The sequence below is a fragment of the Panthera onca genome, chromosome X, assembly GCF_046562875.1.
Source record: "Panthera onca isolate mPanOnc1 chromosome X, mPanOnc1 haplotype 2, whole genome shotgun sequence".
Classification (NCBI taxonomy): Eukaryota; Metazoa; Chordata; class Mammalia; order Carnivora; family Felidae; genus Panthera; species Panthera onca.
The window spans coordinates 127,166,875-127,180,685 of NC_138357.1; the positions used below are offsets into that span (position 1 = coordinate 127,166,875).

The window sequence follows — 13,811 nt, forward strand, 5'->3', positions numbered from 1 at the left end:
TATTCAATTACTGATTTCTCAGGAAGCTGTCAGCGGCACATCAGTGTCTGTAAACCTCGATAAATGACAAATGACAATGGAAATTAGAACCTGATCATATTACAAAGGACCGTAGACGGAGGGGCTTAAACAATGGAAATATATTTTCTCACAGTCCAGCAGGCTGGGAGTCCGAGATCCAGGCATGGCCAAGGCTCGTTCCTCCTCAGGCCTCTCTCCTTGGCATGTGGGCACCATTTTCTCCCCGTGTCCTCACGTGGTCATCCCTCTGTGCATGTCTATGTCCTTCTGTCCTGTTCTCTTTTTAAATAATTTAAAATTTTAATTCCAGTGTAGTTAACATACAGTGTTATATTAGTTTCAAGTGTACAAGGTAGTGATTCTCATCTCCTCTTAGAAGGATAACAGTCCTGTTGGCTTAGTGACCTCGTTGTAAGTTAATCACCTCTGTGAAGACCCCCATCTCCAAATAGAGACCTGCTGTGAGGTCCTGGCGGCAAGGGCTTCCACACAGAATTTGTGCGGACCCGGTTCAGCCTATAATACTGTAAAATCTCAACAATTTCTGGAGTTAAAACAATGCAGGGAAAATTGGCCAAGGATCAAATCTTCAGTCCTCCATGTAATTAGAAGAAAAAGCTAAGGAACCACTTGCTACATATTGTGTTCAACATAAGAAGAGGGAAAGAGGAGGGGGGAGGACCTGCTAAGGGTGGAGGCAGAGAATAAGCTTGTCCGTGAGTGACCACCTCCACTAGGGATCGTCCCCAGGAGTGAATTCTCCATGGCTAAGCCTCTCCATGGCTGAGCCTCTCCATGGCTGAGCCTCTCCAGGAGTGAATGTCTCCAAGGGCGAGCCTCTCCGTGGGCGAGCTTCTCCATGGGTGAACATCTCCACGGATGAATGTCTCCATGAGTAAGCATCTCTACAAGGGAGCACCTCCACTAGGGAGCATCTCCATCAGTGAATGTCTCCATGGGCGAGCCTCTCCATGCCCATTCTTAATTCATAATAAGAATTTGGTATTGCACATATCTCTTTAAGCCCGAATGTACTGTATTTATTCTATTAAATCCTGGTTGAAGCTCATTTTATTTTCCTGAGGTGTGGACGGGATCTCTGAACTTTGGCCCGGCCATTGGAGTAAGTGGGGCATCCTGAGTGCTGATCTCTTAGATGGTGAACACCTGTGTATCATGGCTAGCGGATCCATGTGCTCTGCCTGTTACGATGGGAATGGCCATTCCCTAGAAGTTCCCGTGTCTACTGCTGTTTGAAACTTAATGGGATGGCACGCTCTAGATCTTGCGTACTGTGTTCACAGCTTCCCAACTGAGCTCACCATCTGATGGTTTGTCCAAGCGCTACACTGACACCATGACCCTCTGGGTTGACCATGTCTCAGCTGCTGCCCCATCTTGGATGACCGTGATGCCCCATCTGTAATGACTGTGATCCTACTGTAAGGAAATAGCAGCCCTTCTCCTCAGTTTCATGGGTAATGGTGCTGTGATGGTAGGCACTTCCCCTCAATTATGACTCGAGGCATTGTAGACTGTCTGTGTATAAATCTCAGTGAGGTGTGCACACTTCTGTCCTTGTGGTAGATAAGATGCTTCCTTGGGACGTTTTTCTTGACCATTATAGTAAAAATACCCATCGTCCCTTCCGCTGATGGTTTAGACCTTTTTCTCCCTCTCATTTAGACACCTCTGTGGCTTTTCTCTTTAAGCCTAATCTGAATTGTCTCTGATGGGATGTTGATCCTATGCCAGCCATGCTTTCCTGGGTAGTTGTATGTAAAGTGGATATTTAGGTGTTTTTAAAATTAAACACACAGGCTTAGGATACATGCATATGTGCACAGACACACAGGTACAGGATACATGTGTAATCAATTTATTTCATCATTCAGAAATCCTGTGACACCAAACAGGACCTGAATGGTGATGGACAGAGACGAGATGGGAAAGGCGAACATGTTTATGAATCGAGAAAATGATGTGAGGCAGAAAGAAGGAACATACGCTTCATGCTGTTGATCCTGATTCCATGGGGAAGACCGTGTTCCTGGTTCTGAGGGATGCAGCTACAGGTGCATAAAACAGGGGAGGAGGTTGAGTTGAGTGGACTGTATGAGCCTCAGGAAGTACAACATCAAGGGTTCGGAGGACGTTTAGTTGACCCAGTGCACCAATCCCACAGGGAACATCATACTCTCCATCCCCACGATATGGGGGGGACCCACTGGAATTTTTTCAGGGATGTGTGTGTGATGGGACTTTTCATAATCAGGACCCCTTCCAACACTTTCATGATTTCAGAATGAATGTTCATGGGGATGGCACATCAAACATGATTTTACAGGATCTTTGATGGACTTACACTCTGGTCTTCTGATTGCAAAAGCTCTCTGGCCTCAGGACATTATATTCAGCATGAAAGCTAATATTTCTGTTTGACCTTTCTTTCGCCCCTTTCTTCCCAACAACAGTGACAAATGGCATGTGTTAGCCTAGAGCACAATCGTAATTTGAGGCTCGTATTACTTTAAAGGTTTAACAATCACACTTTAAGGAAATCACGTTCTGCCAGAAAATGCACATTGAACGCTTGTGTCATTGGCGTGGTAGGAGGGCCCCTGAGGTGGCTGTTGCAATTACGCAAAATTAAACACGGGAGGAGCGGGAAGAGTGGACATGGAGTGGTGACGCATTCGGACAGCCCTCAAGTCAGAACTGACTGGAAAACTCATTTTTCCTGTCATCCCCACCAGCATCTGGCTTTCCTGCTTCTCTCTGAATGGCTGTCACTGGCATGATTCTTGTGAAATAATGCTTTATCCCCCAAACTGCTTTTTAGCATTAATCACCTCAACTGGTTTGCAATCTTGGGGTAAAAAAAGTAACCTCATGTAACATAAAAAAGCTCTCTAGTGACATAATTACCGAGTTGACATAGCAGCACTGATAACACGTCATTCTTACTTACAGTGTTCAGGACGGGTTGGTGCCCCTCTCATTTTTAGGACACTTCTCTGGGGAAAGACAAATACAAAAGGTGAATAAAGGAGCAACCCATCATGGCCATTTCCCAATATTTGTAAGGATTTCTTCTTTTAAATAATGGATTTTATGAAAGATAATTCATGGAAGAGAAAATGTAAAACGAATCAGTTTTTTTTTCCAGATAGCATATTTACAGATCAGGTGAGAGATATGTTCAGGAAAAAAAAATATATATATATATAGTCACATTACCAGTTTTGCTCATATCTATAAGATTTTCTTCGGGAATATTGTTTTCTCTCATCAACTCCCTGAACTTTGCAAAGTCGTTGTCATCAGGATGAAGTCTTCTGCCTGAAAATCACCGTGCATAAAGCAGAAATTGCCCATTAGAACCTGTAAGAATTTTTGCATGCAGAACGAGGAGAATGAATGGGGAAATCAAGTCTTTAACTCAGTCTCCAACAGTTGCCACTGACTTTGTCCCAGTGTCAGCTGCCTGACCTAAGTGGGTAGGAGCCGTTCACTGCTTTCCCCCTGTGTATCCCATGCAGTGCCCAGCATCAGCAGCGGGACTCCAGGAAAACAGCAGGAAATCCATGAATTGGGGGCCTAATCCATCAAGAATATCCAGCCTACCCCATCTCTGCCTACACCTCAGACTCTGGCTCTGACATGCACCCCTGGTCTGGGCCCAAAGAAAATGCAAGCACGGTTCTCACCTTCCCAACCATAGCCCTGTCACACGGTAATGGGAGACAGCTTCCTTTTTTATGAAAACCAGAGTTTTCAAATGCCTTTTTCCAACTTGAAACCTAGTATCTCAGAGCTGAAACACTCCTCTCAAGCCCCTGGGGGTGGAAATCGTTGATGTTCACAATAGTGCATTGAAAGGATTAAACAGGAGGAAGGTTTTTTGTTGTTTTGAAGTTTCTGCTCTGAGGCTGAAGAGTCTATTTGAAAAATTGTCATAAAATGAAGGAATTGGGGTCAACCCGAAGATAGCCGTGGCTTGAAATGAGTTGACTTGTTAGCAGATAATTTCTAATCAAACTAATTTTTTTTTGCACAAATGGGAATTATTCTTAAATGTCTTACGATCTGGTACCTCCAACCTCTACTGATTTTCACACTGAGAATGCTGACAGTGGAAATATTACACGGCCATGACCATCGTCAGGAAGATATACGTACCAAGCAATACAAACGCTTGTGCGGTGTTTCTTCTGGTGTTCATGTTGATTATGATAGAATGTGAATTGGCAGAAAAAATATTTAAAATATTCTGATTCGTATCTGTGAGTGAGACAAAAAATATATATGTAAAATGTATATAAACTGTAGCCTTGCCTTAGTGAATGTATTGGAGATTGGCTCTACCATGGCCTATTAGCATATTGGTAAAAACATTCTCATATTGGTCCCTCCGATGACGCAGCAAATGCTAACATTGCTTATGACACGGAGACAAGGCCCGTAAGGAACTTTTCCTTATCGCCCCATTCTTCCAAAATTAAACATTTCACCCCTTCCAGTCTTACTAAAGTGTTTTCTGAAACACGTGTTCCAGTGGAGGCAACTTTTTTTGAACAACACGACTTGTTATATGGCATATTATCAATACAAGTTTAAAATCTCTTTCTATTTGCCTTATCCCGGCATTGGAGATGATTTCTCTTTAAGACCAAAATTCAGTTGCCCTTTAAAACCCTGCATGACTGTGTGCTGAGTGCCTATCCTACACTGGGCGATCTTCTGAGCCATTTGCGTCCGCCCCCTTAATCTAGGTGTATTACCCAACAAATTTCTGGCTGCCACGAACATGTGCATTTTTATTAATACGGTTTTACTTGTGAGGATACACACGTTCAGATCCCGCCTGCAGGGGCACCTTCCACTCTGGCTCTGCCCATCTACCCTGGCACATATACAAGAAAACGAATAAGCATTGACCAACCTAGCGTCATCACCAAACCTTCTAATATCCGTTCTCTCTTCTGCTCTCAACGTACACAATGCCTTATTGGAACCACTCATGAGGATTTTATTTGAAACTATGCCACTTTGTGTTTCCCATTCAAATAGCCTTAGTCAGCCCCAGCCAGAGACCAAGTGGCAGCTGAAACAACTTCAGAGTCAAAGTGGCATGGACCTAAATCTTGCACAGGCCTGCTCTTAGGTCCATGAGTCTTAGGTTACTTTGGAACAATTTAAATAAGAGTTTATACATCTCTTCAGATTCTTAGTAACCAAATGTTTTAATGATAATGTTATAAAGAAGGGCTTTGTAGGGATGCTTGGATGGCTCATTCAATTGAGCATCTAACTTCTGCTCAGGTCATGATCTCACAGCTCATGAGTTCAAGCCCCACGTCAGGCTCTGTGTTGACAGCTCAGAGCCTGGAGCCTGCTTCGAATTTTGTGTCTCCCTCTCTCTGTGTCCCTCCCCTGCTCGTGCTCAGCGCTCTCTCGCTCTCTCTCTCTCTCCCTCTCTCAGATAAATAAACATTAAAAAATTTTTTTAAGTGAAGGGCTTTGCAGAAAATCTCACTAAATAAGTTTATAGAGATAGTGCAGGTTATGGAAGCAATGAAGTTAAATCTGTCTTCTGAGCCTCTGGGATGGTTTCAAGGCCACTGCTGGTATTCTGCTTGTCAGTGTGACACCTCACTTTCTCCAGAACAGAGCTGGGTAGGTTACAATTCCTAGTTCCCAAAGAGCTGTTAGAGTAAGTGCAGCTCATTCTCCCTTCTCAAGTTGTCCAAATCTAAGTTAGAAGGGGTTACCAAAAGGGAGAACATTAAAAAAAAGATGATAGAGGACGTTGATGGCTCAGGCAAAGGAAAAAATAATGTAAAGCTAAAAAGAGTGAAAACATAACTTAAAAGATCTACTGGGAACATAAGTTACTGAGGAATATGCGTAGGGTCGAATGCCAGGCCTATAATTCACTTTGTTTGCATATATTTTACTTTTTGCCAAGTCGTTGTGCTGTTTCTTATCTTAGATGAGGGCTGTAACCACAGACTTACACATCACAATTTTAATCAGATATTTAGACATTAGGCCATTTAAAATTTGGAGTGTTGTTTAGGGTAATTAGGAAGAGTTTAGAATCTAAGTGTTAGCCGACATCCCCATTGCTTTTAACAGAAGCTGAGGTTACGAACAAATGTGCCTGGCGATTAAAATCACTCCGATTTCCTTGGATTGTAGGTTAATCTCCCAAGAATGGAATGCAGTAAGATGTTTTAAGATGATGTTTAAAAAAGTATTCTCTTAAAGCAAAATGAGATTGATATGTAAACTGAGGATAGACCTATTATATTTAGTTCCTAAGGCCATTTAAATTATCTTGAAACATTCTCATATACTCAAGAACTTTATGAAATAAACATCCTGAGCACTTATCAATGATTTAATAATACTCAAAATTGGAAGGGGCCACCGATGTCCTATGACTTAACTGTGCACGACAAGGTAAAGTGCTTGGATAGATAATTTAGGGGAGTGTGCCTGGTCACATTTCCAATGATTAGTTGAACTAGAATTCAGGCAGACTAGAGTTCCAGAAAGAAGTGGAGACTAAGATTTTGACCTTAATATCTCAGTAAAATACTTGTACTTACAACCAATATTGATAAACTTGTCACGCCCAATGGTTCCCACGGCAGACTTTTCTGTGCACAGTCCGTTCGTCCTTAAAAACAAAATGTCTTCGAGTGAGTCGATGAAAACAAACTTTGAACCACAATTAACATTCTCTTTGTCTCAACTGCACAAGAATCTGAATGAGGCATCATTTCAGTGCCTGTAAACAACGTGCCATTTGAAAGAGAAGAAATAGGTTTTCCACCATCAAAGGTCACCTGCCAAAAATGTCTTTGTCCACACGTGGAATCAGGTAGTTCTAAAGAGTGACTGTAAAACAAGTCATATTTAAAGGCACTTAAACATGAAGAAATCTGAATTATTAGAAAAGAAGGCAAACAGAACATTCCCTTGCCTTAAAGATTTTCTGGAAAAAGAGAAGAAGAGCCGTCAAGACGGTCCTTGGCGGTTCTCACAATGTGGGCAAAGATTTCTTACATAATATAATAGACAAAAAGCACCCCCCAGAAAAGGGGGAAAAATGATGGGCTCAATTTAATCAGAGCCATAACCTTGTATAAAAACACTACTCAGAAAATTAGACATCAAGTCACATATGTGTGCACCCGCACATACATACATACACACACGAGCAAATGCATAAATACACATGATGCGTGGATGTGCTGGATGGAAACTACATGTGTATTAGAAACAATTATATACGTGTCACATGTATAACGTGAGAGTGTGCATTCCTGTGTGTGTATATGATAAAAAATGCATATTTGGAAACACAGGAAGAATGAATACGGCAGAAATCGTAAAAGAGGAAGTAAACCAACTAAAATGGGGCAAAAGGTTGAACAGACCCGACATGCAAGAGGGGTGTAGGAAACCGTGCTCAGGTCGATGACTCATCAGAGACATGCAGGTTAAAACCACAGTGAGCTGGTACCTCACCTTCACGGGCTGCATAAAATCAAAAGATGTCAATACCGAGGTTTAGGAAGAATGTGCTGCCGCTAAATATCTGATACGTTACTGGCAAGAATGCAAAAGGCACCGTCACTTCGAAAACAGCTTGACCCTTTCTGTGGTGAAATATGCTCGTGTGCCATGATGCAGCCCTTCTGGGCTACGGGAGAAGAGTCGCAAATAAATATGTGTCGGCACAGACATTAGTGCAGAGCAGCTCGTATGCAAGGTGTTGAAGACAACCACAAAGTGGACACGTTACCCAGGAAGTGGGAAACGCACATATTGGTACATACACGAGGAACTTTGATTGGCAGTGACGCGAGGGATGGAAATGTGTGAATCTTGAGGGTGCAGGGGAGGTACACATAGGTCCAAGTTCCCTGAACTATGCCTTCACATGGATACCTACCGCTCCACGTCCCTCGCGTTTCAGTAAACCTGATTGCGGGGTGGGCGTCCAAAGGGAAAGTCTACCAAACACAGAAGGACTCAGAAATTTGAAAAATGAGAGAAAAAGACCCTAAGGTGCTCTTTAAAAAGTTAATGAAAACCGACAGGTGTATCTATTGGAATAGGATGTGTGTGTAATCTGATAACATGTGTACAATCGATTATATATTATACAGAACATATAACCAGCTATATATTTTATATACAATCAATTATGTAATTATATAACATTGCATATCTATTACATATATGTATGTATGTAATTACCTAATTATATACTGTTACAAGTATATTACATACAACGTATGCATATATGCAATGTTATATAATTATTGTATATAACATATAATCAACTATGTATTTTATATACAGTTATATAATCAATTATATAATTATATAAGATTACATATCTATTACATATATGTATCTATAGAATCACACAATTATATAATGTTACATGTATATTACATATAATGTATGTATATATGCAATGTTATATGATTATTGTATCTAACATATAACCAATTACATATTTTATATACAATCAATTATATAATTAATTATATAATTGTATTACATTACATCTCTATTACATCTATATACATAATTACATAATTATATAACATCACGTGTATACTACATATAAAGTATGTATATATGCAATGTTATATAATTATTGTGTATAATATACTGCAGTTTTATCCATTACTGACTTCGTAGAGCCTTCGAGTGTTATTTATGGAATGCTCACTATATTGCAGGCATATACATATATTATTATTATATATTATTCCATATTATAATTGTATAAGATTTCATATTATATAACATGTTATATAATTTAATACACAATTATATTTATATATTTATAAACCACTCTCTCCAAACATAACCCTTTCTTTTCCTTCATGTCAGTCTCTTTTTATTTCTCATTCTTCAAAGTATGTGCCTGTGTTTATGTGTGTGTGAGCAGTGGAGACTGAAAGATTCTTGCATTCGACCTATAGCTTTAGAAATTAGGTCTTCAGAAACAGACTTCATTCGGTTACTTATAATCCCCTGTCACCACCCCTTGCAAGTTTTCTCATTTCTTTATACTGAGAACTTTCTGAACTATCATAAGCTATCATCAGTTCCCCCAAGCAGCTCCATCCAAACTCAGAAAGATAGAAATTAGCATGATACTTCCCACCTGCAGTGTAAATAGATGTTTTAATCTTACAGGCCATGGATCTGTTTGCATGATTTGGTGCTTTCAGATGCCCTATATTCCTGTGATTTCAGGGATACCTCCTGCTTCATTTTGTTATCCTAGGAGTCGTCTACTGGAAGTCAAATGTTGGCGTGGAAATCATTGTTAGTTCCAGGTGAATTCATCAGCATGTGTGATTGCTGGTGTTTTCGATTTGGCAATACGCTTCAACTATGCGATCATTTGTCATTTTCTGGTGCCCTCTTTCCACCGCATCTTTCCTCTTAGTAAAGAATTTCATGCATGATATTATTACTCTATAGATCTGTATCTGGCTCTGGTTTGAACAATGGAACTAAAAAAGTGTCTTCATCGTCTGTTACTCTTGAGTTCTTAATAAAATGCCTGCAGAAAAGTGAGCATCTTATAAATAATATTTGAAGCAGCAAAGGCTTTGGTGAATTTAATAATGAGTAAACATTGCTACTTGGGAGTTCTTCAGGGTAGAGAATGATTGAGGCCAGTGTCGGGAACCCTATGGTCACAGGAGGTCCCTGAGAATCATCTCATTAAAGCAAGAAGGGTGTACTGAATTTCTTAAGAACTCAGAGTCTCACTTTTCAACATCACCGAGGTATTTCACTGCAAACATGCAACTCAGATGCCCTCTCAGGGTCATCAGATCAGGCCATTTCATTCTGTGCTATTCTTACATGACAGAAAACTTGAAGACGACTGTGCCATTTGTTATGTCCACATCAGCTTTGCGCATATAACCGGGGAATGGGTCGTTGCTTATCTTGTCAGAGTTGGTGGCTGCGACCAAAAGCGTGTTCCATTCTCCTGAAAGCTAAAAGCAAAGTTTCCATCAGAAACGTTGGTCCAATTCTTTTGATGGCCTCCAACATCATCCAGCATGGGTTTCCCTCCTCTTTTGCATCAGCAGTGAGCTATCTAACTTTAAGGAACAAAAGCAAGATTTATAAAATACTGAGAAACCCAAGTCTGCAGCAGAACTAAAAATTCACACAGTCCTGAAATAGCACACTCGTTCTTATCAAATGCAAGAGCTCAAACCCAACAGCTCTTTGGCTGACGCACCTTCTGTTTTATAAGTACGGGGGAAGCAGCCAGTTAATAGACCAGAGCAGACATGTACAAAAGAAATGTGTAAGGAGGTGATGAACAGAAGGATTCCGAGTTTCCAGGTGCACGGCTAGGCTTAGATGCACATAAATTTGGATATACGTAGAAAACCCCCCAAAAGACACACACACACACACACACACACACACAGAGACACACACATGAAGATGTCCACGTCAGGTCAGCCTTTTTCTGGTACCTCTGCAAGGTTGTCTTGTAAAGGTGGGCGGCTGTCCGGTAAAGGTAGGCGGCCATCCGGTAGAGGTAGGCGGCCGTCTGGTAGAGGTTGGCGGCCGTCCGATAATGGTAGGCGGCCGTCCGGTAAACGTAGGTGGCCGTCTGGTAATGGTAGGTGGCCGTCCGGTAAAGGTAGGCGGCCGTCCGGTAAAGGTAGGCGGCCGCCACAAACCAGAACGACTCCAAGAAGTAAGAGTAGAATCTTCATCTTTCTGACACCTCTTGGTTTCTCCTCTGGAGGAAGCTCAGAATCAATTACCTGCTGGTGAGAATCTTGACCTCTTTATATAGTAAACATCTGTGAATGTGGCAATGTTTATCTACTTGTCATTTTTCACAAGAAACCATTGTACAATGCTGAAAGTAAACATCCTGTTGGCAGCAATGTATCCCAAACATCTCTCAGACCTCAGGCATGTTAGTCATTTCCTCCATCAACCCCTCCAAAGGACATTCAGAAGGTAGGCTTGCCTACAGGGTATTTTGGATCAAGCCTGCATATCTCATGTCACACTGAGACTCATTCACTCATTCTTGGAGGGGGGGAGTGCGGGGAACAAACCTGTCCTTCCCTTTCTCTCAGATGAGTTTCAAGGAAATCACCTTCTTTCCCCAGCAAACTGTACCCTTTTCCTTGTTGAGAGACAGAAAGATTTATGTGTGGGCATTGAGTTATGCCCACTCATAAATATAAATGCCCAAGGCACAGACCAAATGTGTGGAACCATTAGGTCTTCCTTTATTTCCCAGACTCTGAAGTGGGTGAACGAGCTGGACGGTACACTACTTTGGAGGTTTTTTGGGGACAAAGGTTTAGAGTGTCCTGAGTGACCCTGTGAGTTGATGGTGAAATCATACAATTTTGTACTGATGGAAAGCTCGTAGGGGAGTGTTCTGCTTGGAGAAAACAGGTTTTAAGTTTTTATTAAAAACTTAAAAAAAAAAACAGTGAATCAGTCGACAAAATAACAGTCTTTTAGGAAGCTGTTACCATGGTCAACTTCTTCAATATTAAATGAACTTTCCAGTCATCTTTACAGGCCAATAAAATTAAACAGTAACAGAGGTGCCTTGGTAGCTCAGTTGGTTAAGTGTCTGATGCTTGATCGCAGGTCAGGTCTTGATGTCAGGGTTGTGAGTTCAAGCCCCGCGTTGGAGTCCACACTGGGTGTGAAGTCCTTGCCTAAATAAATAAGGAAGCAAACAAACAAACAAATAAATAAAGCAAGAACAGTCAACCTTACGACCCTTTTGCTCACTTTTTGTCGGTTATGAAATGGAAAGAGTAAATGGTCTATGGGATAAGAATAGACCGGAATGTCAAGAATATATGGGTATCTTTTGAAATTTGATAAGAGCAGGGCTAATATGGTCTAAAACCCAGTCTGTTGCAATAACCCTTCATTAAAAGTGTCCCCCATCGAAAATCATGTGTTGAAATCCAAACCTCCAGAATCTCAAGTGTACTTTCAAAATAGGGTCACTGAAAACATACTTAATTAAGAGGAGATCGTGAGGGACTAATCCAGTAAGGCTGGTGTCCTTATCAAAAGGGAAATTTGGGCATACATGGAGAAAACAGGGTTATGCTGCCCCAAACCAGCGACCTTCCACAGGCTAGAGGAAAAGAATGAAAGAGAGCCTCCTCCAGAGGCTGCATGGAGAGCCCCGGCTGCCCAAATCCCATCTCAGACTTCTGGCCTCTGGATCTGTGAGATAACACATTTGTGTTGTTTTAAGCCACTGTGTTTGTTTTGTTTATTGTTTGTTTGTACAGCAGCCCTGGAAAACTCATGTTTTCCAGGAGTTGGGATTTGATATTGATTTGACTTAGGCGATTCGGCTCAGTTTGCCACTGGCTCCTACAGCCTGCGGCTGAGCCATGTGAGTTCACGGGAGACGTTCTTTTCTCCGTGGCTAACAACTCAATAGGGCAAGAGAGTTCAAGTCTCAAGGAAGCTTCTTGGAAGGTGTCAAGAGACCATTCCTACAAATGACTGAGGACCTTCAGGGAAATCAAGGAGAAAGAAAACAATGAATTTCCTCTGTTTGTAGTTTCCCTAACATTTTTTATAGGCATTTAAAATGGTGACAGGTTTGGGCACCTGGGTGGCTCAGTCGATTGAGTGTCTGACTTTGGTTCAGGTCATGATCTCACACATGGTTCACGAGTTCGAGCCCCGTGTCGGGCTCTGTGTTGACAGCTCAGAGCCTAGAACCTGCTTCCGATTCTGTGTTTCCTCTCTCTCTGCGCCTCCCCTGCTTGTGCTCGCTCACTCTCTGTCTCTCTCTGTCTCTCTCTGTCTCAAAAATAAACATTAAAAATATTTTTAAATGGTGACAGGTTAAAATGATTGGCTCACTTTATTTTTCACAGAAACCATGTGGTCTTCATTATTCTTGGGAGGTCTTTCCTTTCTCCAGAGATGTGGTTTGGCTCTGGGCACAGGACCGGTCACAGTCTGTCTGTCTGGATTTCACAAATTCTTTTTTATTTACTTTGAAGGTACTTTCTATTCTCCCACAAAAGGCAACAAAAACAATTGTGGTGAAGGACTTCCTCGCCAGATGAGTGTAATTAATTACACATAGCATGGACTCAGAAGTCTATGCTAGAGAGAATCATAACTTCAGAGTAATTCTCATTTGGGCTTTGACCTTCCCTCACCTTTTGATGAAAGTCTCTCAAGACTCCTGCTTCTTCAACTGACCTCTTGCTTCCTTTATTTGAAAAGAGGCCAGTTTGGGTTCTCGAAGCAGATTCTTTCATTTCTTTTTTCCCCTGCTTTTGGACCCATTATTGCATTTCTCTGTTCTGTATTCCCTCTGTAGATCAGCCCGTATTGTTGCCTCTTGCATGAAAAATGGAATGAAATCTTTTCCGTATCTGACAGTGTTCCTTCCCACATTGTTCATGGTCAGCAGTAGGAGATGAATAATACTCTCTCATCAGTCAACACGGGGATTGAGTTTAATATTTAATTAACACTGTCCTCCCTGGTTCCCGTTAAAGACACCTCTCTTGCCCTCCACATGCCATTTGGGTCCTAATTACATCCATTACCTGGGTATATTCACTCAGGGCACACTGAACTGTAGGAGATATGATATGTTGGAGGCTCACTTGTTAATTTGTGAAGAATTCTATGGAGATCTCCCTTCCTTTTTCTTCTCATATAGACCCAGATTTTTTTAGACATCTGAG

General features: G+C 41.4%; 1 protein-coding gene across 2 annotated transcripts; it reads right to left on the bottom strand.

The window, feature by feature from the left end:
- Positions 1-1,884: 1,884 nt before the first annotated feature.
- On the bottom strand, positions 1,885-10,881 carry LOC145714579 (odorant-binding protein-like). Of its 2 annotated transcripts, none has more exons than XM_081794179.1 (7): positions 10,569-10,881; positions 9,937-10,073; positions 6,639-6,709; positions 4,204-4,305; positions 3,257-3,363; positions 2,993-3,033; positions 1,885-2,090 (listed from the first exon to the last, which is right to left on the bottom strand). In XM_081794179.1, exons 1-6 carry the CDS (start codon positions 10,812-10,814, stop codon positions 2,998-3,000), a joined length of 699 nt encoding a protein of 232 aa, XP_081650305.1. In that variant the 5' UTR covers positions 10,815-10,881; the 3' UTR covers positions 1,885-2,090; positions 2,993-2,997. The 2 variants fall into 2 exon arrangements, with proteins under 2 accessions (XP_081650305.1, XP_081650304.1); XM_081794178.1 differs by having other exon boundaries at positions 2,993-3,038; positions 3,262-3,363; positions 10,569-10,880.
- Positions 10,882-13,811: the final 2,930 nt, after the last annotated feature.

Coding starts and splice junctions, on each gene's coding strand:
- LOC145714579 (XM_081794179.1), bottom strand. CDS start 10,814: ATGAAGATTCTACTCTTACTTCTTGGAGTCGTTCTGGTTTGTGGCGGC. Junction 6,710..9,936: donor GTCTTCAAGTTTTCTGTCAT/GTAAGAATAGCA, acceptor TTTGTTTTTAAG/GACGAACGGACTGTGCACAG. Junction 3,034..3,256: donor ATATGAGCAAAACTGGTAAT/GTGACTATATAT, acceptor TCCCCAGAGAAG/TGTCCTAAAAATGAGAGGGG.